Source organism: Hemitrygon akajei, unplaced genomic scaffold, assembly GCF_048418815.1.
Source record: "Hemitrygon akajei unplaced genomic scaffold, sHemAka1.3 Scf000099, whole genome shotgun sequence".
Taxonomy (NCBI): Eukaryota; Metazoa; Chordata; class Chondrichthyes; order Myliobatiformes; family Dasyatidae; genus Hemitrygon; species Hemitrygon akajei.
In genome coordinates, this window is record NW_027331985.1 from 1,161,589 (window position 1) to 1,189,078 (window position 27,490).

General features: G+C 49.1%; 1 protein-coding gene across 1 annotated transcript in view; it reads left to right on the forward strand.

Annotated features, from left to right (window-relative positions):
• Nucleotides 1-3,896: 3,896 nt before the first annotated feature.
• Nucleotides 3,897-27,490, forward strand: part of LOC140723054 (NACHT, LRR and PYD domains-containing protein 12-like) — an 868,270-nt gene continuing 844,676 nt past the window's right edge. The window contains exon 1 of the mRNA XM_073037671.1: nucleotides 3,897-4,474. Within this exon, the coding sequence (XP_072893772.1) occupies nucleotides 3,897-4,474 (578 nt within the window). The remainder of the gene's footprint in view (nucleotides 4,475-27,490) is intronic.

The window sequence follows — 27,490 nt, forward strand, 5'->3', positions numbered from 1 at the left end:
GGTCCTGACACACTGAGAACCCACACACCCCTGATAGGGTCTGACCCACTGTGAAACCCCAAACATACCTGAGAGGGTCCTGACACTGTGCGACCACACTACCCCCTGAGAGGGTCCTGACACATTTTGATACACTACACACCCTTGACAGGGTCCCGGCGACACACTGTCAGAACCCACAATACCCTGGGAGGGTCCTGACCGAATGTGAGACCCCACACATGACTGGCAGTGTCCAGAAACACTGTGAGACCCCACAAACCCCTGGCAGGCTCGTGACAGACTATGCGATCCCACACGCTCCTGACAGTGTCCTGACACACAGTGAGACCCCACACCACCCTGATCAGGACTGACACACAGTGATAGAGCGCCAGACGCCACACACCCCTGCAGGGTCCTCTCACACACCCCTGACAGGGTCCTGACACACTGTGAGACCCCAGGTCACCCATTTAATGTGCTGAATCACTGTGAGACCCCACACACCCCTGATAGGGTCCTGACACACTGTGAGACCCCACACACCCCTGACAGGGTCCTGACACACTGTGAGACCCCACACACCCCTGACAGGGTCCTGACACACTGTGAGAGCTCACACACCCCTGACAGGGTCCTGAAACACTGTGAGACCCCAGGTCACCCATTTAATGTGCTGAATCACTGTGAGACCCCACACACCCCTGACAGGGTCCTGACACAATGTGAGACCCCACACACACCCCTGACAGGGTCCTGACACACCGTGAGATCCCACACACCCCTGACAGGGTCTTGACACACTGTGAGACCCCACACACACCTGACAGGGTCCTGACACACTGTGAGACCCAACACACCCCTGACAGGGTCCTGACACACCGTGAGATCCCATACACCCCTGACAGGGTCCTGACACACTGTGAGACCCCACACACCCCTGACAGGGTCCCGACAGATTGTGAGACCCCACACACCCCTGACAGGGTCCTGACACACTGTGAGACCCCACACACCCATGACAGGGTCCTGACACACTGTGAGACCCCACACACCCCTGACAGGTTCCTGACACACTGTGACACCCCACACCAACCTGACAGGGTCCTGAAATACTGTGAGATCCGACACACATCTGACGGGGTCCAGACATACTGTGCGACCCCACACACCCCTGACAGGGTCCTGACACACTGTGAGACCCCACACACCCCTGACAGGGTCCTGACACACTGTGAGACCCCACACACCCCTGACAGGGTCCTGACACACTGTGAGACCCCACACACCCCTGACAGGGTCCTGACACACTGTGAGACCCAACACACCCCTGACAGGGTCCTGACACACCGTGAGATCCCACACACCCCTGACAGGGTCCTGACACACTGTGAGACCCCACACACCCCTGACAGGGTCCTGACACACTGTGACACCCCACACCAACCTGATAGGGTCCTGAAATACTGTGAGATCCGACACACATCTGACGGGGTCCAGACATACTGTGCGACCCCACACACCCCTGAGAGGGACCTGACACACTGTGAGACCCCACACACCCCTGACAGGGTCCTGACACACTGTGAGATTTAGCAGCCCCCTGATAGGGTATTGACATATTTCGAGATGCCACACACCCCTGGCAGTGTCCTGACAAACACTGAGACCCCATAAAACCCTGGCAGGGTCGTGATACACTGTGAGAAAGCACACACCCTGGTAGGGTCCTGACACACTGTGAGGCCCCACACACCCCTGACAGGGTCCTGACACACTGAGATATGCCACAAACCCCTGGCAGGGTCCTGACACACTGTGAGACCCCACACACCCCTGACAGGGCCCTGACACACTGTGAGACCCCACACACCCCTGACAGGGCCCTGACACACTGTGAGACCCCACACACCCCTGACAGGGCCCTGACACACTGTGAGACCCCACACACCCCTGACAGGGCCCTGACACACTGTGAGACCCCACACACCCCTGACAGGGCCCTGACACACTGTGAGACCCCACACACCCCTGACAGGGCCCTGACACACTGAGAGACCCCACACACCCCTGACAGGGTCCTGACACACTGTGATACCCCACACACTCCTGACAAGGTCCTGATGGACAGTGAGACGCCACACAACGCTGGCAAGGTCCCAACAAACTGTCAGACCCCACACACCCCTGACAGGTCCCTGACTCTCTGTGAGACCCCTCACACCCCTGACAGGGTTCAGAGACACTTTGAGATGCCACACACCCCAACCAGCCACCCACTGTGAACGTGCTGATGCGCAAAGTTACTGCTTTGTATGTTGAATCAGTGACGGTGGGTGGGAAGGGGAGCTGTGACTCCCCGACCTGTTCCTTTGACAGAATGCCCTCTACCCTCTTCTCTATCTCCATACGCCACATCAACACTGGGGATGAAAAGTTTCTTCCACAGGAAAAAATGACAGTTGTGACAGTAGTGGGAGTTTGTTCGGTACGGGACAGTCGGGGGTTAGTAAACTACGAGGGAAATACTCACCTTCACAGCACAGTTAATGTGGAAATGTGATGACCTTGTGTTTATCTGGACCAGGGCTCTCTGTCCAGTCAGCGGTCTGTTAATCGAATTTACTTTACTGTACGAACATCCATTGATGAATCGAATTAATGCAATGACTTTGAGCTAACTCTTGTGTGCTTAAATACTGAGTTCTGAGTTGAGGCATCTAACAGTTTGTCCACTGTCTGTTCCCATGGAAGATGTTCAACAGAAACACAAGGAGACTCTGCGGGCACAAACTGAAACATTGAGAATGAACACGATCCTGATGAGGGAGAAGGTGAAGGTTTTCCAGCTGGTTGATCGATACGCTGAGCTCACGGTCATTTCTACTGTTCGAGATCGGAGACTGGTGGAACATGAGCTGCTGGCAAGAGGCAGAGACCACGAGGAGTGGAGACAGAAACATCTCTGTGGACACCTGGAGAAACTCCGGACGGATCAGCTGTTCCAGAGCAGCTTTTTGCAAAGTAAATCCAAATCTGGGAGTTCGGCAGCAGTGGCCGGAGTCCCAGGGATCGGGAAAACAACAATGGTACAAAAGATTGTTTATGACTGGGCCACGGGCAAAATATACCAACAGTTCCAGTTTGTCTTCAGTTTCAAATTCCGGGATTTAAACACCATTAACTGCAGAAAAAACCTGAGGGAACTGATTCTGGATCAGTATCCTTACTTTGGTAATATCCTGAGAGAGGTCTGGAAGAATCCAAAGGGATTGCTGTTTATATTCGATGGTTTGGATGAATTCAATGACAAAATTGATTTTGCTGACAGTCGGAGAGACACAGAACCTCAGTACACATGCACAGATCCTGAATTCAAATGCAAAGTGTCTGACATTGTGTACAGTTTAATCCAGGGCAAGCTGCTCCCAGGGTGTTCAGTGCTGGTGACCACCCGTCCCACTGCGTTACATTTATTGGAAAAGGCGGAGATCAGTGTCTGGGCTGAAATCCTGGGATTTGTTGGTGAGGAATGGAAGGAATATTTCATCAGACATTTTGAAGATCAGACGGTTGCGAAAGCTGTTTTCAAATACGTGAAGGAGAACGACATCCTGTACACCATGAGCTACAACCCCTCCTACTGCTGGCTCCTCGCTCTGACACTGGGCCCCTTCTTCACGCAGAGAGTCAGGGACCCACAGCGAATTCCCAAGACTATCACCCAACTGTACTCCTACTATATTTACAACATCCTGAAAAACCATGGCCGTCAGATTGAGAACCCCCGTGATGTGTTACTCAGGGTTGGTCAGATGGCCTTCAGAGGAGTGTTCGAGAGGAAGATTGTGTTTACAGATGGAGATTTGATCAACTACAATCTGCAGCCTTCCCAGTTCCTGTCCAGGTTCCTGATGGAGCTTTTGGAGAGAGACGATTCTGCCCGGAGCGTGGTGTACACACTCCCACACCTCACCATCCAAGAGTTTGTAGCTGCAGTCGCACAATTCCTGAATCCACATCCTGGGGATATCCTGAAATTCCTCACTGAAGCTCACAACACGACAGATGGGCGATTTGAGGTATTTCTCCGTTTTGTTGCTGGTCTCTCCAGCCCAATGACAGCTCGGGGCCTGGAGGAGTTTCTGGGTCCATTTCCCAATGAAACAACCTGCCGGGTGATTGACTGGGTGAAGGAGGAGGTTAAACGCCAGAGTGGAAACACAAGGAGTGAAGCTGGTAAAAGGAGCCTCCTGAACACATTGCACTACCTGTTTGAGTCTCAGAATCGTGGACTGGCTCAGGCCGCACTGGGATCTGTGGAAACACTTTCATTCAGTGGAATGACACTGACTCTGATTGACTGTGTGGTCCTGTCTCATGTCATCGGACTCTGTGATACAATAAAACACCTCGACCTGGGGAACTGCCACATTCAGTGTGAAGGAATCCAGCGGCTGGGACCCGGGCTGCACAAGTGCCAGGAGTTGAGGTAACTTGATTTATCTCTCACTCTGAACTGTGAAACTGTCTCATTGTGTTGTTTCAATGTAAAGGAATTTCAGTAAATTTGTCGTAAATCAGATTGTGAAGAATTGTGACAAATGCCCACAGGGATCGGTCAGTAATTTCCCAAGGACAGGAGGTTTCTGTGGCTCCTTGTGAAGGGATGTTGGAGACTTCATCAGATCCGTGAACAACGGCCATTGGTTTAATGGTAGTAAATCACAGGAATGGCCGTGTTTCTCGCTGCCTGTGACACGTCCATTGACAATGTTCCTTCTCACTGTTACTGACACCCATACCGACACTGACTGCAGCAGGTGGGACAGAGATTCAGACCCCCTTCCCGGTGAGGGACAAGAGACCGTCAGCACACAGTCCCAGTGAGAAGGAAAGAAATACCATTGTGAGATTATCCACCGCTGCCCTTCCCCGTGTGTGACTTTGCTCACTTCCAGATACGCAAAGAGCGAGGGCACATATCCTCTAGGCCTCTGTTCAGACCCAACACACGCGTACAAAAAAATTCTGCATCCTCTCGTCTTGTAGGATTATCGTTTACCCTTGGAATCCTCCTGTGGGACATCGCATCCCAATCTCCCTTCCATTCTTTGGGATCTCGCCCCCATCCCCATTCCTCCTGTGGGGTCTCTATTACTCTTTCCTCATCCTCCTGTGGGATGTCTTTTCCACACAAACCCCCCCCCCCCCCCCCCCCCTTCCTGTGAGATCTCTCTTCCCCATCTTCCTTTCATCCTGTGGGATTTCTCTTCCCCATCCCCCTTCCCCGTGTGGGATCTCTCCTCCCCATTCCTCTTCCTCCTGTGGGATCTCTCTTCCCCATCTCCCTTTCACCTATGAGATCGCTCTTCCCCATCCCACTTCCTTCTATGGATTTCTCTTCCCCATCCCTTCCTGCTGTTGGAACTCTCTTCCCCATACTCTTTCCTCCTGTGGGATCTCTCTCCCCATCGACTTCTTCCAGTCGGATCTCTCTTTGGCATGCCCCATTGTCCTGTGGAATTTCTCTTCCCCTTGTGAGATTTCTCTTCCTAATCCCACATCCTCCTGTGGGAACTGTCTTCCACATCCCTCCTCCTCCTGGCCAATCTCTCAACCCCTTCACCCTTCATCCTGTTTAATCTCTCTCTATATCCCCTTCCTCCCATGGAATCTCTCTTCCCCATGCCACATCCTGCTGTGGGATCTCTCTTCCACACTCCCATGCCGCCTGTGGGATCTCCCATCCCCATCCCCTTCTTCCTGGGGGATCCCTTCCTCCTTTGGGATCCCTCTTTCCCATCCCCCTTTCGCCTATGGGAACTCTCCTCCCCATAGAATCATAAAATCATAGCACACTACAGCACAGAAAACAAGCCATTCGGTCCTTCTAGTCTGTACCAAAACCTTATTCCGCTAGTCCCATGACCTGCACCGTCCATAACCCTCCAGTCCTCTCCCATCCATGTATCTATCCAATTTATTCTTAAAGCTTAAGAGTGAGTCCACATTTTCCACATCAGATGGCAGCTCGTTCCACACTCTCACCACCCTCTGAGTGAAGAAGTTCCTCCTAATGCTCCCCCTAAACCTTTCCCCTTTCACACTGAAGCCATGTCTTCTCATATTTATCTCTCCTAATCTATGTGGAAAGAGCCTATTCGCATTTACCCTGTCTATACCCTCATAATTTTGTAAACCTCTATCAAATCTCCCCTCATTCTTCTACGCTGCAAGGAATAAAGTCCTAACCTGTTCAATCTTTCCTTGTAATTCAACTCCTGAAGACCCAGCAACATCCTAGTAAATCTTCTCTGCACTTTTTCAAACTTCCTGATACCCTTCCTATAGTTAGGTGATCAGAACTGCACACAAAACTCCAAATTTGGCCTCACCAATGTCTTATACAACCTCACCATAATATTCCAACTCCTAGACTCAATACTTTGATTTATGAATGCCAGGATGCCAAAAGCCTTCTTTACAACCCTGTCTACCTGTGATGCCACTTTCAGGGACTTGTGTATCTGAATCCCCAGATCCCTTTGTTCCTCCGCTCTCTTCAGTGCCCTACCGTTTATCGTGTATGTCGTACCTTGATTTGTCCTTCCAAAATGGAACACCTCACACTTGTCTGCATTAAATTCCATCTGCCATTTTCTGGCCCATTCTTCCAGTTGGTCCAGATCCCTTTGCAAGCTTTGAAAGCCTTCCTCGCTGTCCACAACGCCTCTATCTTAGTGTCATCCACAAACCTGCTGATCCAATTTATCACATTATCATCTAGATCATTGATATAGACAACAAACAACAATGGTCCCAGCACAGATCCCTGAGACACACCACTAGTCACAGGCCTCCGTCTGAGAAGCAATCATCCACTACCGCTCTCTGTCTTCTCCCACACAGCCAATTCAAATCCAGTTTACAACCTCTCCATGGATACCTAGTGTCTGGACCTTTAGAACTAACCTCTTATGTGGGACCTTGTCAAAGGCCTTACAAAAGTCAATGTAGACAACATCCACAGCCTTTCCTTCATATGCATTCTTGGTAACCTCCTCAAAAAACACTACAGGATTCATGAAACACGATCTACCACACACAAAGTCATGCTGACTATCTTTAATCAGCCCTTGGCTGTCCAAATCCTTCTATATCCAATCTCTCAGAACACCTTCCAATAATTTACCTACTACTGATGTCAGACTCACTGGCCTGTAATTATCTGGTGTACTTTTGGAACCATTTTCAAACAACGGAACAACATGAACGACCCTCCAATCCTCCGGCACAGCACCCGTGGCTGAGTACATTTTAAATATTTCTGCCAGGGCCCCTGCAATTTCTACACTAGTCTCTCTCGAGGTCCGAGAAAATATCATGTCAGGCCCAGAGATTTATCTACCTTTATAAGGCAGCAAGGAGCTCCTCCTCTTTAATCTCTATATGTTCCATAACACTACTGTTTGTTTGCCTTAATTCCATATCCGCTATGCCAGTTTCCTGAGTAAACACTGACGCAAAAAACTGTTTAAGATCTCCCCCATCTCGTGAGGATCCACACATAGACGACCACTCTGATCTTCTAGGGGACCAATTTTGTCCTTTACTATCCTTTTACTCTCAATATACTTGTAGAAACCCTTTGGGTTAAGCTTCACATTATCTGACAAAGCAACCTCATGTCTTCTTTCTGCTTTCCTGATTTCCTTTTTTAGTATTCCCTTACATTTTCTATACTCTTCAAGTACCTCATTTGTTCCCTGTTGCCTATACCTGCTAAACACCTACGTAACCAGATCGCCAATATCCCTTGAAAACCAAGGTTCCCTATCCCTGTTAACTTTGCCTTTAATGCTGGCAGGAACATGCAAACTCTGCAATCTCAAACATTCACCCTTGAAGGCGTTCCACTTACTGAACACATCCTTGCCAGAAAACAACTTATCCCAATCCACTCTTCCCAGATCCTCTCTCATTTCGACAAAATTGGCCCTTCTCTAATTCAGAACCTTAACTGTTGGACCAGTCCTATCCTCATCCATAATTATCTTGAAACTAATGACATTATGGTCACTGGACCCAAAATGTTTGCTTACACATACTTCTGTCACCTGACATGTCTGGTTCGCTAATAGGGGATCAGGTACTGCACCCTCTCTCGTTGGTACCTCAATATATTGATTTAGAAAACTTTCCTGAACACATTTGACAAATTCCGCGCCATCTAACCCTTTCTCAGAGTGGGCGTCCCTGTCAATATGTTAAAATCCCCTACTATTACAACTTTCTGTTTCTTACATTGGTCTGCTAACTCTCTACAGATTTGCTCCTCCAATTCTCTCTGCCTATTGGGCGGTCTATAATACAACCCTATTCGTGTGGTCGCACCTTTCCCGTTCCTCAGCTCCACCCATACGGCCTCTGTAGACGAGTCCTCCGGGCTGTCCCGTCTACGCACAGCTGTGATATTCTCCCTGACTGGTAATGCGATTTCTCCCCCTTTCATCCCTACCCACTATCACGTCTGAAACAACGGGACCTCGGAACATGAAGCAGCCAGTCCTGCCCCTCCTGCAACCAAGTCTTACTAATAACAATAATGTCGATATCATCGTGCCAATCCACACCCTAAACTCATCTGCCTTACCTACAATACTCCTTGCATTGAAATAGATGCACCTGAGAACATTTCTATCACGTACAAACCTTTGATTTCTGTCTATACAAGCAGTCCTCGCATGACCCTTATCGTCCTCCACCTCACTATCTGCTCTAACACTCTGGTTCCCCTCCCCCTGCAATCTAGTTTAAAACCCCTGGAGCAGAACTTGCTAACCTACCAGCAAGGAGGTTAGTCCCCTCCAGTTCAGGTGCAAACTGTCCAATTCGAACGGGTCCCACCTCCCCTGGAAGAAAGTCCAATTGTCCAGAAACATGAACCCCTCCCTCATGCACCATCCCCTCAGCCACGTATTTAGCTGCATTATCTTCCTATTTCTAGCCTCATTACCAGGTGGCACGGGTAGCAATCCACCTGTGAGATCTCGCTTTCCCATCCCCCTTTCATCCTCTGGAATCTCTGTTCCCACTCCACCTTCCATCCAACTGTTGGATCTCTCTTCCCCATCCCCCTTCCTCCTGTGGGATCCCTCATCCCCATCCCCCTTCCTCCTGTGGGATCCCTCATCCCCATCCCCCTTCCTCCTGTGGGATCCCTCATCCCCATCCCCCTTCCTCCTGTGGGATCCCTCATCCCCATCTCCCTTCCTCCTGTGGGATCTCTTACTCCCATCCCCCTTCCTCCTGGGGGATCTCTCACTCCCATCCCCCTTCCTCCTGTGGGCTCTCTGTTCCCTATACACCTTCCTCCTGTGGGATCTCTCATCACCAGCTCCCTTCCTCCAGATGAATCTCTCTTCCCCATCCCCATTCCTACAGTGGAATCTCTCTTCCCACCCCCCATGCTCCTGTGGGATCTCTGATCCGCATCCCCTTTCACCCTCTGGGGCCTCTGTTCCCATCCCACTTCCATCTGTGGGATCTCACTTCCCCATCAACTTCCTGCTGTTGGATCTCTCTTCCGCATCCCCCTTCCTCCTGTGCGAATTAAACTCCCCACCCCTTTCCTCCTGTGGGATCTCTCTTCCCCCTTCCTCCTGTGGGATTTAAACTCCCCACCCCTTTCTTCCTGTGGGATCTCTCTTCCCTATCCCATTTGCTACTGTGGGATCTCTCTTGCCCATCCCCTCTCCTCCGGTAGGATCTCTCTTCCCCATCCCCCTTCCTCCTATGGAATCTCTCCTACTCATCCCCCAACCTCCTGTATGATCTCGCTTCCCCACCCACTTCCTCCTGTTTCGTCTCTCATCCCCATCCCCATCATCCTATGGGGTCTCTATTCCCCATTCCTCTTCCTTCTGTGGGATTTCTCTTCCCCATCCCCCTTCTTCCTGTGGGATCTGTCGTCACCATCCCCCTTCCTCCTGTGGGATCTCTCTTCCCCATCCCACTTCCTCCTGTGGGATCTCTCTTCCCTATTCGCCATCCTCCTATGGGATCTCTGTTCCACATCCCCCTTCCTCCTGTGGGATATCTCTTCCCCTTCCCAAATCCTCCTGCGGGATATCCCTTCCCCATCTTCCCGCCTGAGTGAACTCTCCTCCCCACACCCCTTCATAGAATCATAAAATCATAAAACACCAGCGCACAGAAAACAAGCCATTCGGCCCTTCTGCTCTGTGCCGAAACTTTATTCCGCTTGTCCCATTGACCTGTACCCAGTCCATAACCCTCCAGACCTCTTCCATCCATGTATCTATCCAATTTATTCTTAAAGCTTCAGAGTGAGTCCACATTTTCCACATCGGATGGCAGCTCGTTCCACACTCTCACCACCCTCTGAGTGAAGAATTTCCCCCGAAACCTTTCCCCTTTCACCCTGAAGCCAAGTCCTCCTGTAATTTATCCTTCCTAATCTATGTGGAAAGAGCCTATTCGCATTTACCCTGTCTATACCCCTCAGAGTTTTGTAAACCTCTTTGACATATCCCCGCATTCTTCAGCGCTCCAAGGAATAAAGTCCTAACCTGTTCAATCTTTCCTTGTAACTCAACTCCTGAAGACCCAGCAACATCCTAGTAAATCTTCTCTGCACTTTTTCAACCTTACTGATATCCTTCCTGTAGTTCACTGACCAGAACTGCACACAATACTCCTTATTTGGCCTTACCAATGTCCTATACAATCTCACCATAACATCCCAATTCCTAGACTCAGTTCTTTGATTTATGAATGCCAGGATGCCAAAAGCCTTCTTTACAACCCTGTCTACCTGTGAAGCCACTTTCAGGGAATTATGTATCTGAACTCCCAGATACCTTTGGTCCTCCACACCCCTCAGTGCCCTACCGTTTACTGTGTATGTCCTACCTTGATCTGTCCTTCCAAAATGCAACACCTCACACTTGTCTGCATTAAAGTAGTGACTAGTGGTGTGCCTCAGGGATCTGTACTGGGTCCAATGTTGTTTGTCATATACATTAATGATCTGGATGATGGAATGGTAAATTGGATTAGTAAGTATGCATATAGTACTAAGATAGGTGACGTTGTGGATAATGAAGGTTTCCAAAGCTTGTTGTTCAAAGATTTAGGCCAGTTAGAAGAGTGGGCTGAAAGATGGCAGATGGCGTTTAATGCTGATATGTGTGAGGTGATACATTTTGGTAGGAATAATCCAAAAAGGACATATATGGTAAATGGTAGGGCACTGAGGAATGCAGCAGAACAGAGTGATCTAGGAATAATGGTGCATAGTTCCCTGAAGGTGGAATCTCATGTGAATAGGGTGGTGAAGAAAGCTTTTGGTATACTGGCCTTTATAAATCAGAACATTGCGTATAGGAGTTGGGATGTAATGTTAAAATTGAACAAGGCATTGGTAAGACCGAATTTGGAGTATTGTGTACAGTTCTGGTCACCGAATTACAGGAAAGATGTCAAGAAAATACACAGAGTACAGAGTAAATTTACTAGAATGTTACCTGGGTTTCAGCACATAAGTTACAGGGAAAGATTGAACAAGTTAGGTCTTTATTCTTTGGAGCGTAGAAGGTTGAGGGGGGACTTGATAGAGGTATTTAAATTTATGAGAGGGATAGATAGAGTTGACGTGGGTAGTCTTTTTTCATTCAGAGTAGGGGAGATTTGAACATGAGGGAATGAGTTGAGAGTGAAAGGGCAAAAGTTTAGGGGTAACACAGGGGAGAACTTCTTTACTCAGAGAGTGGTAGCTGTGTGGAACGAGCTTCCAGTAGAAGTGGTAGAGGCGGATTCTATTTTGTCATTTTAAAAAAATTGGATAGGTATATGGACAGGAAAGGAATGGAATGGGGGGTTATGGGCTGAGTGCAGGTTGGTGGGACTCGGTGAGAGTAAGCATTCGGCACAGACTAGAAAGGCCGAGATGGCCTGTTTCCATGCTGTAATTGTTATATGGTTATATGTCATACGTCATAAATTCCATCTGCCATTTTCTGGCCAATTTTTCCAATTGGTCCAGATCCCTCTGCAAGCTTTCAAAGCATCCCTCACTGTCCACAGCACATCCATCTTAGTGTCATCAGCAAACCTGCTGATCCAATTTATCACATTATCATCTAGATCATTGATATAAACAACAAACAACAATGGTCCCAGCACTGATCCCTGAGGCATACCACTAGTCACAGGCCTCCGTCTGAGAAGCAATCATCCACTACCACTCTCTGTCTTCTCCCACACAGCCAATTCAAATCCAGTTTACAACCTCTCCATGGATACCTAGTGTCTGAACCTTTTGAACTAACTTATTACGTGGGACCTTGTCAAACGCCTTACTAAAGTCCATGTAGACAGCATCCACAGCCTTCCCTTCATATGCATTCATGGAAACCTCCTCGAAAAACATACAAGATTTATTAAACATGATCTACCACATACAAAGCCATGTTGACTATCTTTTATCAGCCCTTGGCTGTCCAAATCCTTGTATATTCGATCTCTCAGAACACCTCCTGATAATGTACCTACTGCTGATGTCAGGCTCACTGGCCTGTAATTACCTGGTGTACTTTTGGAGCCTTTTTCAAACAATGGAACAACATGAACGACCCTCCAATACTCCGGCACAGCACCCGTGGCTGAGTACATTTTAAATATTTCTGCCAGGGCCCCTGCAATTTCTACACTAGTCTCTCTCAAGGTCCGAGAAAATATCATGTCAGGCCTGGAGATTTATCTACCTTTATTCACTGTAAGGCAGCAAGCAGCTCCTCCTCTTTAATCTCTATATGTTCCATGACACTACTGTTTGTCTTAATTCCATAACCGCTATCCGAGTTTCCTGATAAACAGTGACACAAAAAAACTGTTTAAGATCTCCCCCATCTCATGAGGCTCCACACATAGACGACCACTCTGATCTTCAAGGGGACCAATTTTGTCCTTTACTATCCTTTTACTCTTAATATATTTCTAGAAACCCTTCGGGTTTACCTTCACATTATCTGCCAAAGCAACCTCATGTCTTCTTTCTGCCTTCCTGATTTCCTTTTTTAGTATTCCCTTACATTTTCTATACTCTTCAAGTACCTCATTTGTTCCCTCCTATACCTGCTAAACACCTACTTAACCAGATCGCCAATATCCCTTGAAAACCAAGGTTCTCTAGGCCTGTTAACTTTGCCTTTAATCCTGGCAGGAACATGCAAACTCTGCACTCTCAAACTTTCACCCTTGAAAGAGTTCCACTTACTGAACACATCCTTGCCAGAAAACAACTTATCCCAATCCACTCTTCCCAGATCCTCTCTCATTTCGACAAAATTGGCCCTTCTCTAATTCAGAACCTTAACTGGTGGACCAGTCCTATCCTTATCCATAATTATCTTGAAACTAATGACATTATGGTCACTGGACCCAAAATGTTTGCTCACACATACATCTGTCACCTGACCTGTCTGGTTCCCTAATAGGGGATCAGGTACTGCACCCTCTCTCGTTGGTACCTCAATATATTGACTTAGAAAACTTCCCTGAACACATTTGACAAACTCCACACCATCTAACCCTTTCTCAGAGTGGGTGTCCCCGTCAATATGTGGAAAGTTAAAATCCCCTACTATTACAACTTTCTGCTTCTTACATTGGTGTGCTAACTCTCTACAGATTTGCTCCTCCAATTCTCTCTGCCTATTGGACGGTCTATAATACAACCCTATTCGTGTGGTCGCACCTTTCCCCGTTCCTCAGCTCCACCCATATGGCCTCTGTAGACGAACCCTCCGGGCTGTCCCATCTCCGCACAGCTGTGATATTCTCCCTGACTGGTAATGCGATTTCTCCCCCTTTCATCCCTCCCCCTATCACCTCTGAAACAACGGAACCTCGGAACATGAAGCAGCCAGTCCTGCCCCTCCTGCAACCAAGTCTTACTAATAACAATAATGTCGATATCATCGTGCCAATCCACACCCTAAACTCATCTGCCTTACCTGCAATACTCCTTGCATTGAAATAGATGCACCTGAGAACATTTCTATCACGTACAAACCTTTGATATCTGTCTATACAAGCAGTCCTCGCATGACCCTTATCGTCCTCCACCTCACTATCTGCTCTAACACTCTGGTTCCCCTCCCCCTGCAATCTAGTTTAAAACCCCCGGAGCAGAACTTGCTAACCTACCAGCAAGGAGGTTAGTCCCCTTCAGTTCAGGTGCAAACTGTCCAATTCGAACTGGTCACACCTCCCCTGGAAGAAAGCCCAATTGTCCAGAAACATGAACCCCTCCCTCATGCACCATTCCCTCAGCCACGTATTTAGCTTCATTATCTTCCTATTTCTAGCCTCACTAGCACGTGGCATGGGTAGCAATCCACCTGTGAGATCTCGCTTTCCCATCCCCCTTTCATCCTCTGGCCTCTCTGTTCCCATTCCACCTTCCTTCCAACTGTTGGATCTCTCCTCAGCATCCACCTTCCTCCTGTGGGATCCCTCATACCCACACCCCTTCCTTCTGTGGGATCTCTCATCCCCATTCCTTCCTCCTGGGGGATCTCTCATTCCCATCCCCCTTCCTCCTGGGGGATCTCTCACTCCCATCCCCCTTCCTCCTGGGGGATCTCTCACTCCCATCCCCCTTCCGCCTGATGAATCTCTCTTCCCCGTCCCCATTCCTCATATGCGATCTCGCTTCCACATCCCCCTTCCTCCTGTGGGATCTCTCTTTCCCATCCCCCTTCCTCCTGTGGGATCTCTCGTCCGCATCCCCCTTCCTCCTGGGGGATCTCTCTTCCCTATCCCCCTTCCTCCTGAGGGATCTCTTCCCCATCCCCCCTCCATCTGTAGGATCTCTCTTCCCCATCCCCCCTGCTCCGGTGGGATCTCTACCCCATCCCCCTTCATCCTGTGGGATCTCTCTTCCCCATCCCCCTTCCTCCTGTGGGATCTCTCTTCCCCATCCCCCTTCCTACTGGGGATCTCTCTTCCCCATCCCCCTTCCTCCTGGGGGATCTCTCTTCCCCATCCCCCTTCCTCCTGAGGGATCTCTCTTCCCCATCCCTTTTCCTCCTGGGGGATCTCTCTCCCTCATCCCCCTTCCTCCTGTGGGATCTCTCAACCCCATCCCCCTTCCTTCTGTGGGATCTCTCTTCCCCATCCCCCTTCCTCCTGTGGGATCTCTCTTCCCCATCCCCCTTCATCCTGTGGGATCTCTCTTCCCCATCCCCCTTCATCCTGTGGGATCTCTCTTCCCCATCCCCCTTCCTCCTGGGGGATCTCTCTTCCCCATCCCCCTTCCTCCTGGGGGATCTCTCTTCCCCATCCCCCTTCCTCCTGGGGGATCTCTCTTCCCCATCCCCCTTCCTCCTGGGGGATCTCTCTTCCCCATCCCCCTTCCTCCTGGGGGATCTCTCTTCCACGTCCCCCTTACTCCTCTGGGATTTCTCTTCCCATCCCCTTTCCTCCGTTGGGATCTCTCTCACCCATCCCACTTCCTCTTTTGGAATCTCTCTTCCCCATCCCTCTTCCTCCTGGGGGATCTCTCTCCCTCATCCCCCTTCCTGTGGGATCTCTCTTCCCATCCCCCTTCCTCCTGTGGGATCTCTCTTCCCCATCCACCTTCCTCCTGTGGGATCTCTCTTCCGTATCCCCCTTCCTCCGGTGGTATCTCTGTCTCCCATCCCCCTTCTTCCTTTTGGATCTCTCTTCCCTATCCCCCTTCCTCCGGTGGTATCTCTCTTCCCCATCCCACTTTCTCCTATGGGATCTCTCTTCCCCATCCCCCTTTCTCCTGTGGGATCTCTCCTCCCCATTCCTCTTCCTCCTGTGGGATCTCTCTTCCCCATCTCCCTTTCACCTATGAGATCGCTCTTCCCCATCCCACTTCCTTCTATGGATTTCTCTTCCCCATCCCTTCCTGCTGTTGGAACTCTCTTCCCCATACTCTTTCCTCCTGTGGGATCTCTCTCCCCATCGACTTCTTCCAGTCGGATCTCTCTTTGGCATGCCCCATTGTCCTGTGGAATTTCTCTTCCCCTTGTGAGATTTCTCTTCCTAATCCCACATCCTCCTGTGGGAACTGTCTTCCACATCCCTCCTCCTCCTGGCCAATCTCTCAACCCCTTCACCCTTCATCCTGTTTAATCTCTCTCTATATCCCCTTCCTCCCATGGAATCTCTCTTCCCCATGCCACATCCTGCTGTGGGATCTCTCTTCCACACTCCCATGCCGCCTGTGGGATCTCCCATCCCCATCCCCTTCTTCCTGGGGGATCCCTTCCTCCTTTGGGATCCCTCTTTCCCATCCCCCTTTCGCCTATGGGAACTCTCCTCCCCATAGAATCATAAAATCATAGCACACTACAGCACAGAAAACAAGCCATTCGGTCCTTCTAGTCTGTACCAAAACCTTATTCCGCTAGTCCCATGACCTGCACCGTCCATAACCCTCCAGTCCTCTCCCATCCATGTATCTATCCAATTTATTCTTAAAGCTTAAGAGTGAGTCCACATTTTCCACATCAGATGGCAGCTCGTTCCACACTCTCACCACCCTCTGAGTGAAGAAGTTCCTCCTAATGCTCCCCCTAAACCTTTCCCCTTTCACACTGAAGCCATGTCTTCTCATATTTATCTCTCCTAATCTATGTGGAAAGAGCCTATTCGCATTTACCCTGTCTATACCCTCATAATTTTGTAAACCTCTATCAAATCTCCCCTCATTCTTCTACGCTGCAAGGAATAAAGTCCTAACCTGTTCAATCTTTCCTTGAAATTCAACTCCTGAAGACCCAGCAACATCCTAGTAAATCTTCTCTGCACTTTTTCAAACTTCCTGATACCCTTCCTATAGTTAGGTGATCAGAACTGCACACAAAACTCCAAATTTGGCCTCACCAATGTCTTATACAACCTCACCATAATATTCCAACTCCTAGACTCAATACTTTGATTTATGAATGCCAGGATGCCAAAAGCCTTCTTTACAACCCTGTCTACCTGTGATGCCACTTTCAGGGACTTGTGTATCTGAATCCCCAGATCCCTTTGTTCCTCCGCTCTCTTCAGTGCCCTACCGTTTATCGTGTATGTCGTACCTTGATTTGTCCTTCCAAAATGGAACACCTCACACTTGTCTGCATTAAATTCCATCTGCCATTTTCTGGCCCATTCTTCCAGTTGGTCCAGATCCCTTTGCAAGCTTTGAAAGCCTTCCTCGCTGTCCACAACGCCTCTATCTTAGTGTCATCCACAAACCTGCTGATCCAATTTATCACATTATCATCTAGATCATTGATATAGACAACAAACAACAATGGTCCCAGCACAGATCCCTGAGACACACCACTAGTCACAGGCCTCCGTCTGAGAAGCAATCATCCACTACCGCTCTCTGTCTTCTCCCACACAGCCAATTCAAATCCAGTTTACAACCTCTCCATGGATACCTAGTGTCTGGACCTTTAGAACTAACCTCTTATGTGGGACCTTGTCAAAGGCCTTACAAAAGTCAATGTAGACAACATCCACAGCCTTTCCTTCATATGCATTCTTGGTAACCTCCTCAAAAAACACTACAGGATTCATGAAACACGATCTACCACACACAAAGTCATGCTGACTATCTTTAATCAGCCCTTGGCTGTCCAAATCCTTCTATATCCAATCTCTCAGAACACCTTCCAATAATTTACCTACTACTGATGTCAGACTCACTGGCCTGTAATTATCTGGTGTACTTTTGGAACCATTTTCAAACAACGGAACAACATGAACGACCCTCCAATCCTCCGGCACAGCACCCGTGGCTGAGTACATTTTAAATATTTCTGCCAGGGCCCCTGCAATTTCTACACTAGTCTCTCTCGAGGTCCGAGAAAATATCATGTCAGGCCCAGAGATTTATCTACCTTTATAAGGCAGCAAGGAGCTCCTCCTCTTTAATCTCTATATGTTCCATAACACTACTGTTTGTTTGCCTTAATTCCATATCCGCTATGCCAGTTTCCTGAGTAAACACTGACGCAAAAAACTGTTTAAGATCTCCCCCATCTCGTGAGGATCCACACATAGACGACCACTCTGATCTTCTAGGGGACCAATTTTGTCCTTTACTATCCTTTTACTCTCAATATACTTGTAGAAACCCTTTGGGTTAAGCTTCACATTATCTGACAAAGCAACCTCATGTCTTCTTTCTGCTTTCCTGATTTCCTTTTTTAGTATTCCCTTACATTTTCTATACTCTTCAAGTACCTCATTTGTTCCCTGTTGCCTATACCTGCTAAACACCTACGTAACCAGATCGCCAATATCCCTTGAAAACCAAGGTTCCCTATCCCTGTTAACTTTGCCTTTAATGCTGGCAGGAACATGCAAACTCTGCAATCTCAAACATTCACCCTTGAAGGCGTTCCACTTACTGAACACATCCTTGCCAGAAAACAACTTATCCCAATCCACTCTTCCCAGATCCTCTCTCATTTCGACAAAATTGGCCCTTCTCTAATTCAGAACCTTAACTGTTGGACCAGTCCTATCCTCATCCATAATTATCTTGAAACTAATGACATTATGGTCACTGGACCCAAAATGTTTGCTTACACATACTTCTGTCACCTGACATGTCTGGTTCGCTAATAGGGGATCAGGTACTGCACCCTCTCTCGTTGGTACCTCAATATATTGATTTAGAAAACTTTCCTGAACACATTTGACAAATTCCGCGCCATCTAACCCTTTCTCAGAGTGGGCGTCCCTGTCAATATGTTAAAATCCCCTACTATTACAACTTTCTGTTTCTTACATTGGTCTGCTAACTCTCTACAGATTTGCTCCTCCAATTCTCTCTGCCTATTGGGCGGTCTATAATACAACCCTATTCGTGTGGTCGCACCTTTCCCGTTCCTCAGCTCCACCCATACGGCCTCTGTAGACGAGTCCTCCGGGCTGTCCCGTCTACGCACAGCTGTGATATTCTCCCTGACTGGTAATGCGATTTCTCCCCCTTTCATCCCTACCCACTATCACGTCTGAAACAACGGGACCTCGGAACATGAAGCAGCCAGTCCTGCCCCTCCTGCAACCAAGTCTTACTAATAACAATAATGTCGATATCATCGTGCCAATCCACACCCTAAACTCATCTGCCTTACCTACAATACTCCTTGCATTGAAATAGATGCACCTGAGAACATTTCTATCACGTACAAACCTTTGATTTCTGTCTATACAAGCAGTCCTCGCATGACCCTTATCGTCCTCCACCTCACTATCTGCTCTAACACTCTGGTTCCCCTCCCCCTGCAATCTAGTTTAAAACCCCTGGAGCAGAACTTGCTAACCTACCAGCAAGGAGGTTAGTCCCCTCCAGTTCAGGTGCAAACTGTCCAATTCGAACGGGTCCCACCTCCCCTGGAAGAAAGTCCAATTGTCCAGAAACATGAACCCCTCCCTCATGCACCATCCCCTCAGCCACGTATTTAGCTGCATTATCTTCCTATTTCTAGCCTCATTACCAGGTGGCACGGGTAGCAATCCACCTGTGAGATCTCGCTTTCCCATCCCCCTTTCATCCTCTGGAATCTCTGTTCCCACTCCACCTTCCATCCAACTGTTGGATCTCTCTTCCCCATCCCCCTTCCTCCTGTGGGATCCCTCATCCCCATCCCCCTTCCTCCTGTGGGATCCCTCATCCCCATCCCCCTTCCTCCTGTGGGATCCCTCATCCCCATCCCCCTTCCTCCTGTGGGATCCCTCATCCCCATCTCCCTTCCTCCTGTGGAATCTCTTACTCCCATCCCCCTTCCTCCTGGGGGATCTCTCACTCCCATCCCCCTTCCTCCTGTGGGCTCTCTGTTCCCTATACACCTTCCTCCTGTGGGATCTCTCATCACCAGCTCCCTTCCTCCAGATGAATCTCTCTTCCCCATCCCCATTCCTACAGTGGAATCTCTCTTCCCACCCCCCATGCTCCTGTGGGATCTCTGATCCGCATCCCCTTTCACCCTCTGGGGCCTCTGTTCCCATCCCACTTCCATCTGTGGGATCTCACTTCCCCATCAACTTCCTGCTGTTGGATCTCTCTTCCGCATCCCCCTTCCTCCTGTGCGAATTAAACTCCCCACCCCTTTCCTCCTGTGGGATCTCTCTTCCCCCTTCCTCCTGTGGGATTTAAACTCCCCACCCCTTTCTTCCTGTGGGATCTCTCTTCCCTATCCCATTTGCTACTGTGGGATCTCTCTTGCCCATCCCCTCTCCTCCGGTAGGATCTCTCTTCCCCATCCCCCTTCCTCCTATGGAATCTCTCCTACTCATCCCCCAACCTCCTGTATGATCTCGCTTCCCCACCCACTTCCTCCTGTTTCGTCTCTCATCCCCATCCCCATCATCCTATGGGGTCTCTATTCCCCATTCCTCTTCCTTCTGTGGGATTTCTCTTCCCCATCCCCCTTCTTCCTGTGGGATCTGTCGTCACCATCCCCCTTCCTCCTGTGGGATCTCTCTTCCCCATCCCACTTCCTCCTGTGGGATCTCTCTTCCCTATTCGCCATCCTCCTATGGGATCTCTGTTCCACATCCCCCTTCCTCCTGTGGGATATCCCTTCCCCATCTTCCCGCCTGAGTGAACTCTCCTCCCCACACCCCTTCATAGAATCATAAAATCATAAAACACCAGCGCACAGAAAACAAGCCATTCGGCCCTTCTGCTCTGTGCCGAAACTTTATTCCGCTTGTCCCATTGACCTGTACCCAGTCCATAACCCTCCAGACCTCTTCCATCCATGTATCTATCCAATTTATTCTTAAAGCTTCAGAGTGAGTCCACATTTTCCACATCGGATGGCAGCTCGTTCCACACTCTCACCACCCTCTGAGTGAAGAATTTCCCCCGAAACCTTTCCCCTTTCACCCTGAAGCCAAGTCCTCCTGTAATTTATCCTTCCTAATCTATGTGGAAAGAGCCTATTCGCATTTACCCTGTCTATACCCCTCAGAGTTTTGTAAACCTCTTTGACATATCCCCGCATTCTTCAGCGCTCCAAGGAATAAAGTCCTAACCTGTTCAATCTTTCCTTGTAACTCAACTCCTGAAGACCCAGCAACATCCTAGTAAATCTTCTCTGCACTTTTTCAACCTTACTGATATCCTTCCTGTAGTTCACTGACCAGAACTGCACACAATACTCCTTATTTGGCCTTACCAATGTCCTATACAATCTCACCATAACATCCCAATTCCTAGACTCAGTTCTTTGATTTATGAATGCCAGGATGCCAAAAGCCTTCTTTACAACCCTGTCTACCTGTGAAGCCACTTTCAGGGAATTATGTATCTGAACTCCCAGATACCTTTGGTCCTCCACACCCCTCAGTGCCCTACCGTTTACTGTGTATGTCCTACCTTGATCTGTCCTTCCAAAATGCAACACCTCACACTTGTCTGCATTAAAGTAGTGACTAGTGGTGTGCCTCAGGGATCTGTACTGGGTCCAATGTTGTTTGTCATATACATTAATGATCTGGATGATGGAATGGTAAATTGGATTAGTAAGTATGCATATAGTACTAAGATAGGTGACGTTGTGGATAATGAAGGTTTCCAAAGCTTGTTGTTCAAAGATTTAGGCCAGTTAGAAGAGTGGGCTGAAAGATGGCAGATGGCGTTTAATGCTGATATGTGTGAGGTGATACATTTTGGTAGGAATAATCCAAAAAGGACATATATGGTAAATGGTAGGGCACTGAGGAATGCAGCAGAACAGAGTGATCTAGGAATAATGGTGCATAGTTCCCTGAAGGTGGAATCTCATGTGAATAGGGTGGTGAAGAAAGCTTTTGGTATACTGGCCTTTATAAATCAGAACATTGCGTATAGGAGTTGGGATGTAATGTTAAAATTGAACAAGGCATTGGTAAGACCGAATTTGGAGTATTGTGTACAGTTCTGGTCACCGAATTACAGGAAAGATGTCAAGAAAATACACAGAGTACAGAGTAAATTTACTAGAATGTTACCTGGGTTTCAGCACATAAGTTACAGGGAAAGATTGAACAAGTTAGGTCTTTATTCTTTGGAGCGTAGAAGGTTGAGGGGGGACTTGATAGAGGTATTTAAATTTATGAGAGGGATAGATAGAGTTGACGTGGGTAGTCTTTTTTCATTCAGAGTAGGGGAGATTTGAACATGAGGGAATGAGTTGAGAGTGAAAGGGCAAAAGTTTAGGGGTAACACAGGGGAGAACTTCTTTACTCAGAGAGTGGTAGCTGTGTGGAACGAGCTTCCAGTAGAAGTGGTAGAGGCGGATTCTATTTTGTCATTTTAAAAAAATTGGATAGGTATATGGACAGGAAAGGAATGGAATGGGGGGTTATGGGCTGAGTGCAGGTTGGTGGGACTCGGTGAGAGTAAGCATTCGGCACAGACTAGAAAGGCCGAGATGGCCTGTTTCCATGCTGTAATTGTTATATGGTTATATGTCATACGTCATAAATTCCATCTGCCATTTTCTGGCCAATTTTTCCAATTGGTCCAGATCCCTCTGCAAGCTTTCAAAGCATCCCTCACTGTCCACAGCACATCCATCTTAGTGTCATCAGCAAACCTGCTGATCCAATTTATCACATTATCATCTAGATCATTGATATAAACAACAAACAACAATGGTCCCAGCACTGATCCCTGAGGCATACCACTAGTCACAGGCCTCCGTCTGAGAAGCAATCATCCACTACCACTCTCTGTCTTCTCCCACACAGCCAATTCAAATCCAGTTTACAACCTCTCCATGGATACCTAGTGTCTGAACCTTTTGAACTAACTTATTACGTGGGACCTTGTCAAAGGCCTTACTAAAGTCCATGTAGACAGCATCCACAGCCTTCCCTTCATATGCATTCATGGAAACCTCCTCGAAAAACATACAAGATTTATTAAACATGATCTACCACATACAAAGCCATGTTGACTATCTTTTATCAGCCCTTGGCTGTCCAAATCCTTGTATATTCGATCTCTCAGAACACCTCCTGATAATGTACCTACTGCTGATGTCAGGCTCACTGGCCTGTAATTACCTGGTGTACTTTTGGAGCCTTTTTCAAACAATGGAACAACATGAACGACCCTCCAATACTCCGGCACAGCACCCGTGGCTGAGTACATTTTAAATATTTCTGCCAGGGCCCCTGCAATTTCTACACTAGTCTCTCTCAAGGTCCGAGAAAATATCATGTCAGGCCTGGAGATTTATCTACCTTTATTCACTGTAAGGCAGCAAGCAGCTCCTCCTCTTTAATCTCTATATGTTCCATGACACTACTGTTTGTCTTAATTCCATAACCGCTATCCGAGTTTCCTGATAAACAGTGACACAAAAAAACTGTTTAAGATCTCCCCCATCTCATGAGGCTCCACACATAGACGACCACTCTGATCTTCAAGGGGACCAATTTTGTCCTTTACTATCCTTTTACTCTTAATATATTTCTAGAAACCCTTCGGGTTTACCTTCACATTATCTGCCAAAGCAACCTCATGTCTTCTTTCTGCCTTCCTGATTTCCTTTTTTAGTATTCCCTTACATTTTCTATACTCTTCAAGTACCTCATTTGTTCCCTCCTATACCTGCTAAACACCTACTTAACCAGATCGCCAATATCCCTTGAAAACCAAGGTTCTCTAGGCCTGTTAACTTTGCCTTTAATCCTGGCAGGAACATGCAAACTCTGCACTCTCAAACTTTCACCCTTGAAAGAGTTCCACTTACTGAACACATCCTTGCCAGAAAACAACTTATCCCAATCCACTCTTCCCAGATCCTCTCTCATTTCGACAAAATTGGCCCTTCTCTAATTCAGAACCTTAACTGGTGGACCAGTCCTATCCTTATCCATAATTATCTTGAAACTAATGACATTATGGTCACTGGACCCAAAATGTTTGCTCACACATACATCTGTCACCTGACCTGTCTGGTTCCCTAATAGGGGATCAGGTACTGCACCCTCTCTCGTTGGTACCTCAATATATTGACTTAGAAAACTTCCCTGAACACATTTGACAAACTCCACACCATCTAACCCTTTCTCAGAGTGGGTGTCCCCGTCAATATGTGGAAAGTTAAAATCCCCTACTATTACAACTTTCTGCTTCTTACATTGGTGTGCTAACTCTCTACAGATTTGCTCCTCCAATTCTCTCTGCCTATTGGACGGTCTATAATACAACCCTATTCGTGTGGTCGCACCTTTCCCCGTTCCTCAGCTCCACCCATATGGCCTCTGTAGACGAACCCTCCGGGCTGTCCCATCTCCGCACAGCTGTGATATTCTCCCTGACTGGTAATGCGATTTCTCCCCCTTTCATCCCTCCCCCTATCACCTCTGAAACAACGGAACCTCGGAACATGAAGCAGCCAGTCCTGCCCCTCCTGCAACCAAGTCTTACTAATAACAATAATGTCGATATCATCGTGCCAATCCACACCCTAAACTCATCTGCCTTACCTGCAATACTCCTTGCATTGAAATAGATGCACCTGAGAACATTTCTATCACGTACAAACCTTTGATATCTGTCTATACAAGCAGTCCTTGCATGACCCTTATCGTCCTCCACCTCACTATCTGCTCTAACACTCTGGTTCCCCTCCCCCTGCAATCTAGTTTAAAACCCCCGGAGCAGAACTTGCTAACCTACCAGCAAGGAGGTTAGTCCCCTTCAGTTCAGGTGCAAACTGTCCAATTCGAACTGGTCACACCTCCCCTGGAAGAAAGCCCAATTGTCCAGAAACATGAACCCCTCCCTCATGCACCATTCCCTCAGCCACGTATTTAGCTTCATTATCTTCCTATTTCTAGCCTCACTAGCACGTGGCATGGGTAGCAATCCACCTGTGAGATCTCGCTTTCCCATCCCCCTTTCATCCTCTGGCCTCTCTGTTCCCATTCCACCTTCCTTCCAACTGTTGGATCTCTCCTCAGCATCCACCTTCCTCCTGTGGGATCCCTCATACCCACACCCCTTCCTTCTGTGGGATCTCTCATCCCCATTCCTTCCTCCTGGGGGATCTCTCATTCCCATCCCCCTTCCTCCTGGGGGATCTCTCACTCCCATCCCCCTTCCTCCTGGGGGATCTCTCACTCCCATCCCCCTTCCGCCTGATGAATCTCTCTTCCCCGTCCCCATTCCTCATATGCGATCTCGCTTCCACATCCCCCTTCCTCCTGTGGGATCTCTCTTTCCCATCCCCCTTCCTCCTGTGGGATCTCTCGTCCGCATCCCCCTTCCTCCTGGGGGATCTCTCTTCCCTATCCCCCTTCCTCCTGAGGGATCTCTTCCCCATCCCCCCTCCATCTGTAGGATCTCTCTTCCCCATCCCCCCTGCTCCGGTGGGATCTCTACCCCATCCCCCTTCATCCTGTGGGATCTCTCTTCCCCATCCCCCTTCCTCCTGTGGGATCTCTCTTCCCCATCCCCCTTCCTACTGGGGATCTCTCTTCCCCATCCCCCTTCCTCCTGGGGGATCTCTCTTCCCCATCCCCCTTCCTCCTGAGGGATCTCTCTTCCCCATCCCTTTTCCTCCTGGGGGATCTCTCTCCCTCATCCCCCTTCCTCCTGTGGGATCTCTCAACCCCATCCCCCTTCCTTCTGTGGGATCTCTCTTCCCCATCCCCCTTCCTCCTGTGGGATCTCTCTTCCCCATCCCCCTTCATCCTGTGGGATCTCTCTTCCCCATCCCCCTTCATCCTGTGGGATCTCTCTTCCCCATCCCCCTTCCTCCTGGGGGATCTCTCTTCCCCATCCCCCTTCCTCCTGGGGGATCTCTCTTCCCCATCCCCCTTCCTCCTGGGGGATCTCTCTTCCCCATCCCCCTTCCTCCTGGGGGATCTCTCTTCCCCATCCCCCTTCCTCCTGGGGGATCTCTCTTCCCCGTCCCCCTTACTCCTCTGGGATTTCTCTTCCCATCCCCTTTCCTCCGTTGGGATCTCTCTCACCCATCCCACTTCCTCTTTTGGAATCTCTCTTCCCCATCCCTCTTCCTCCTGGGGGATCTCTCTCCCTCATCCCCCTTCCTGTGGGATCTCTCTTCCCATCCCCCTTCCTCCTGTGGGATCTCTCTTCCCCATCCACCTTCCTCCTGTGGGATCTCTCTTCCGTATCCCCCTTCCTCCGGTGGTATCTCTGTCTCCCATCCCCCTTCTTCCTTTTGGATCTCTCTTCCCTATCCCCCTTCCTCCGGTGGTATCTCTCTTCCCCATCCCACTTTCTCCTATGGGATCTCTCTTCCCCATCCCCCTTTCTCCTGTGGGATCTCTCTTCCCCATCCCCCTTTCTCCTGTGGGATCTCTCTTCCCCATCCCCCTTCCTCCTGTGGGATTTCTCTTCCCCATTCCACTTCCTCCTGTGGGATCTCTCTTCCCCATCCCCCTTCCTCCTGTGGGATCTCTCTTCCCCATTCCCCTTCCTCCTATGTGATCTCTCTTCCCCATCCCCCTTCCTCCTGGGGGATCTCTCTTCCCATCCCCCTTCCTCCTGTGGGATCTCACTTCCCAATCCACCTTCCTCCTGTGGGATCTCACTTCCCTATCCCCCTTCCTCCGGTGATATCTCTGTCTCCCATCCCCTTCTTCCTTTCGGATCTCTCTTCACTATCCCCCTTCATCCGGTGGTATCTACCTTCCCCATCCCCCTTTCTCCTGTGGGATCTCTCTTCCCCATCCCCCTTTCTCCTGTGGGATCTCTCTTCCCCATCCCCCTTCATCCTGTGGGATCTCTCTTCCCCATCCCCCTTCCTCCTGTGGGATCTCTCTTCCCCATCCCCCTTCCTCCTGTGGGATCTCTCTTCCCCATCCCCCTTCCTCCTGTGGGATCTCTCTTCCCCATCCCCCTTCCTCCTGTGGGATCTCTCTTCCCCATCCCCCTTCCTCCGTTGGGATCTCTCTTCCCCATCCCCCTTCCTCCGTTGGGATCTCTCTCACCCATCCCACTTCCTCTTTTGGGCTCTATCTTCCCCGTCCCCCTTCCTCCTCTGGGATTTCCCTTCTCATCCCCTTTCCTCCTGTGGGATCTCTCTTCCCCGTCGCCCTTCCTACTGTGGCATCTCTCATCCCCATTCCCCTTCCTCCTGTGTGATCTCTACCCCATACCCCTTTCTCCTGTGGGATCTCTCTTCCCCATCCCCCCTCCTCCGGTGGTATTTCTACCCCATCCCCCTTCCTCCTGTGGGATCTCTCTTCCCCATCCCCCTTCCTCCTGTGGGATCTCTCTTCCCCATCCCCCTTCATCCTGTGGGATCTCTCTTCCCCATCCCCCTTCATCCTGTGGGATCTCTCTTCCCCATCTGCCTTCCTCCTGTGGGATCTCTCTTCCCCGTCCCCCTTCCTCCTGTGGGATCTCTCTTCCCCGTCCCCCTTCCTCCTGTGGGATCTCTCTTCCCCGTCCCCCTTCCTCCTG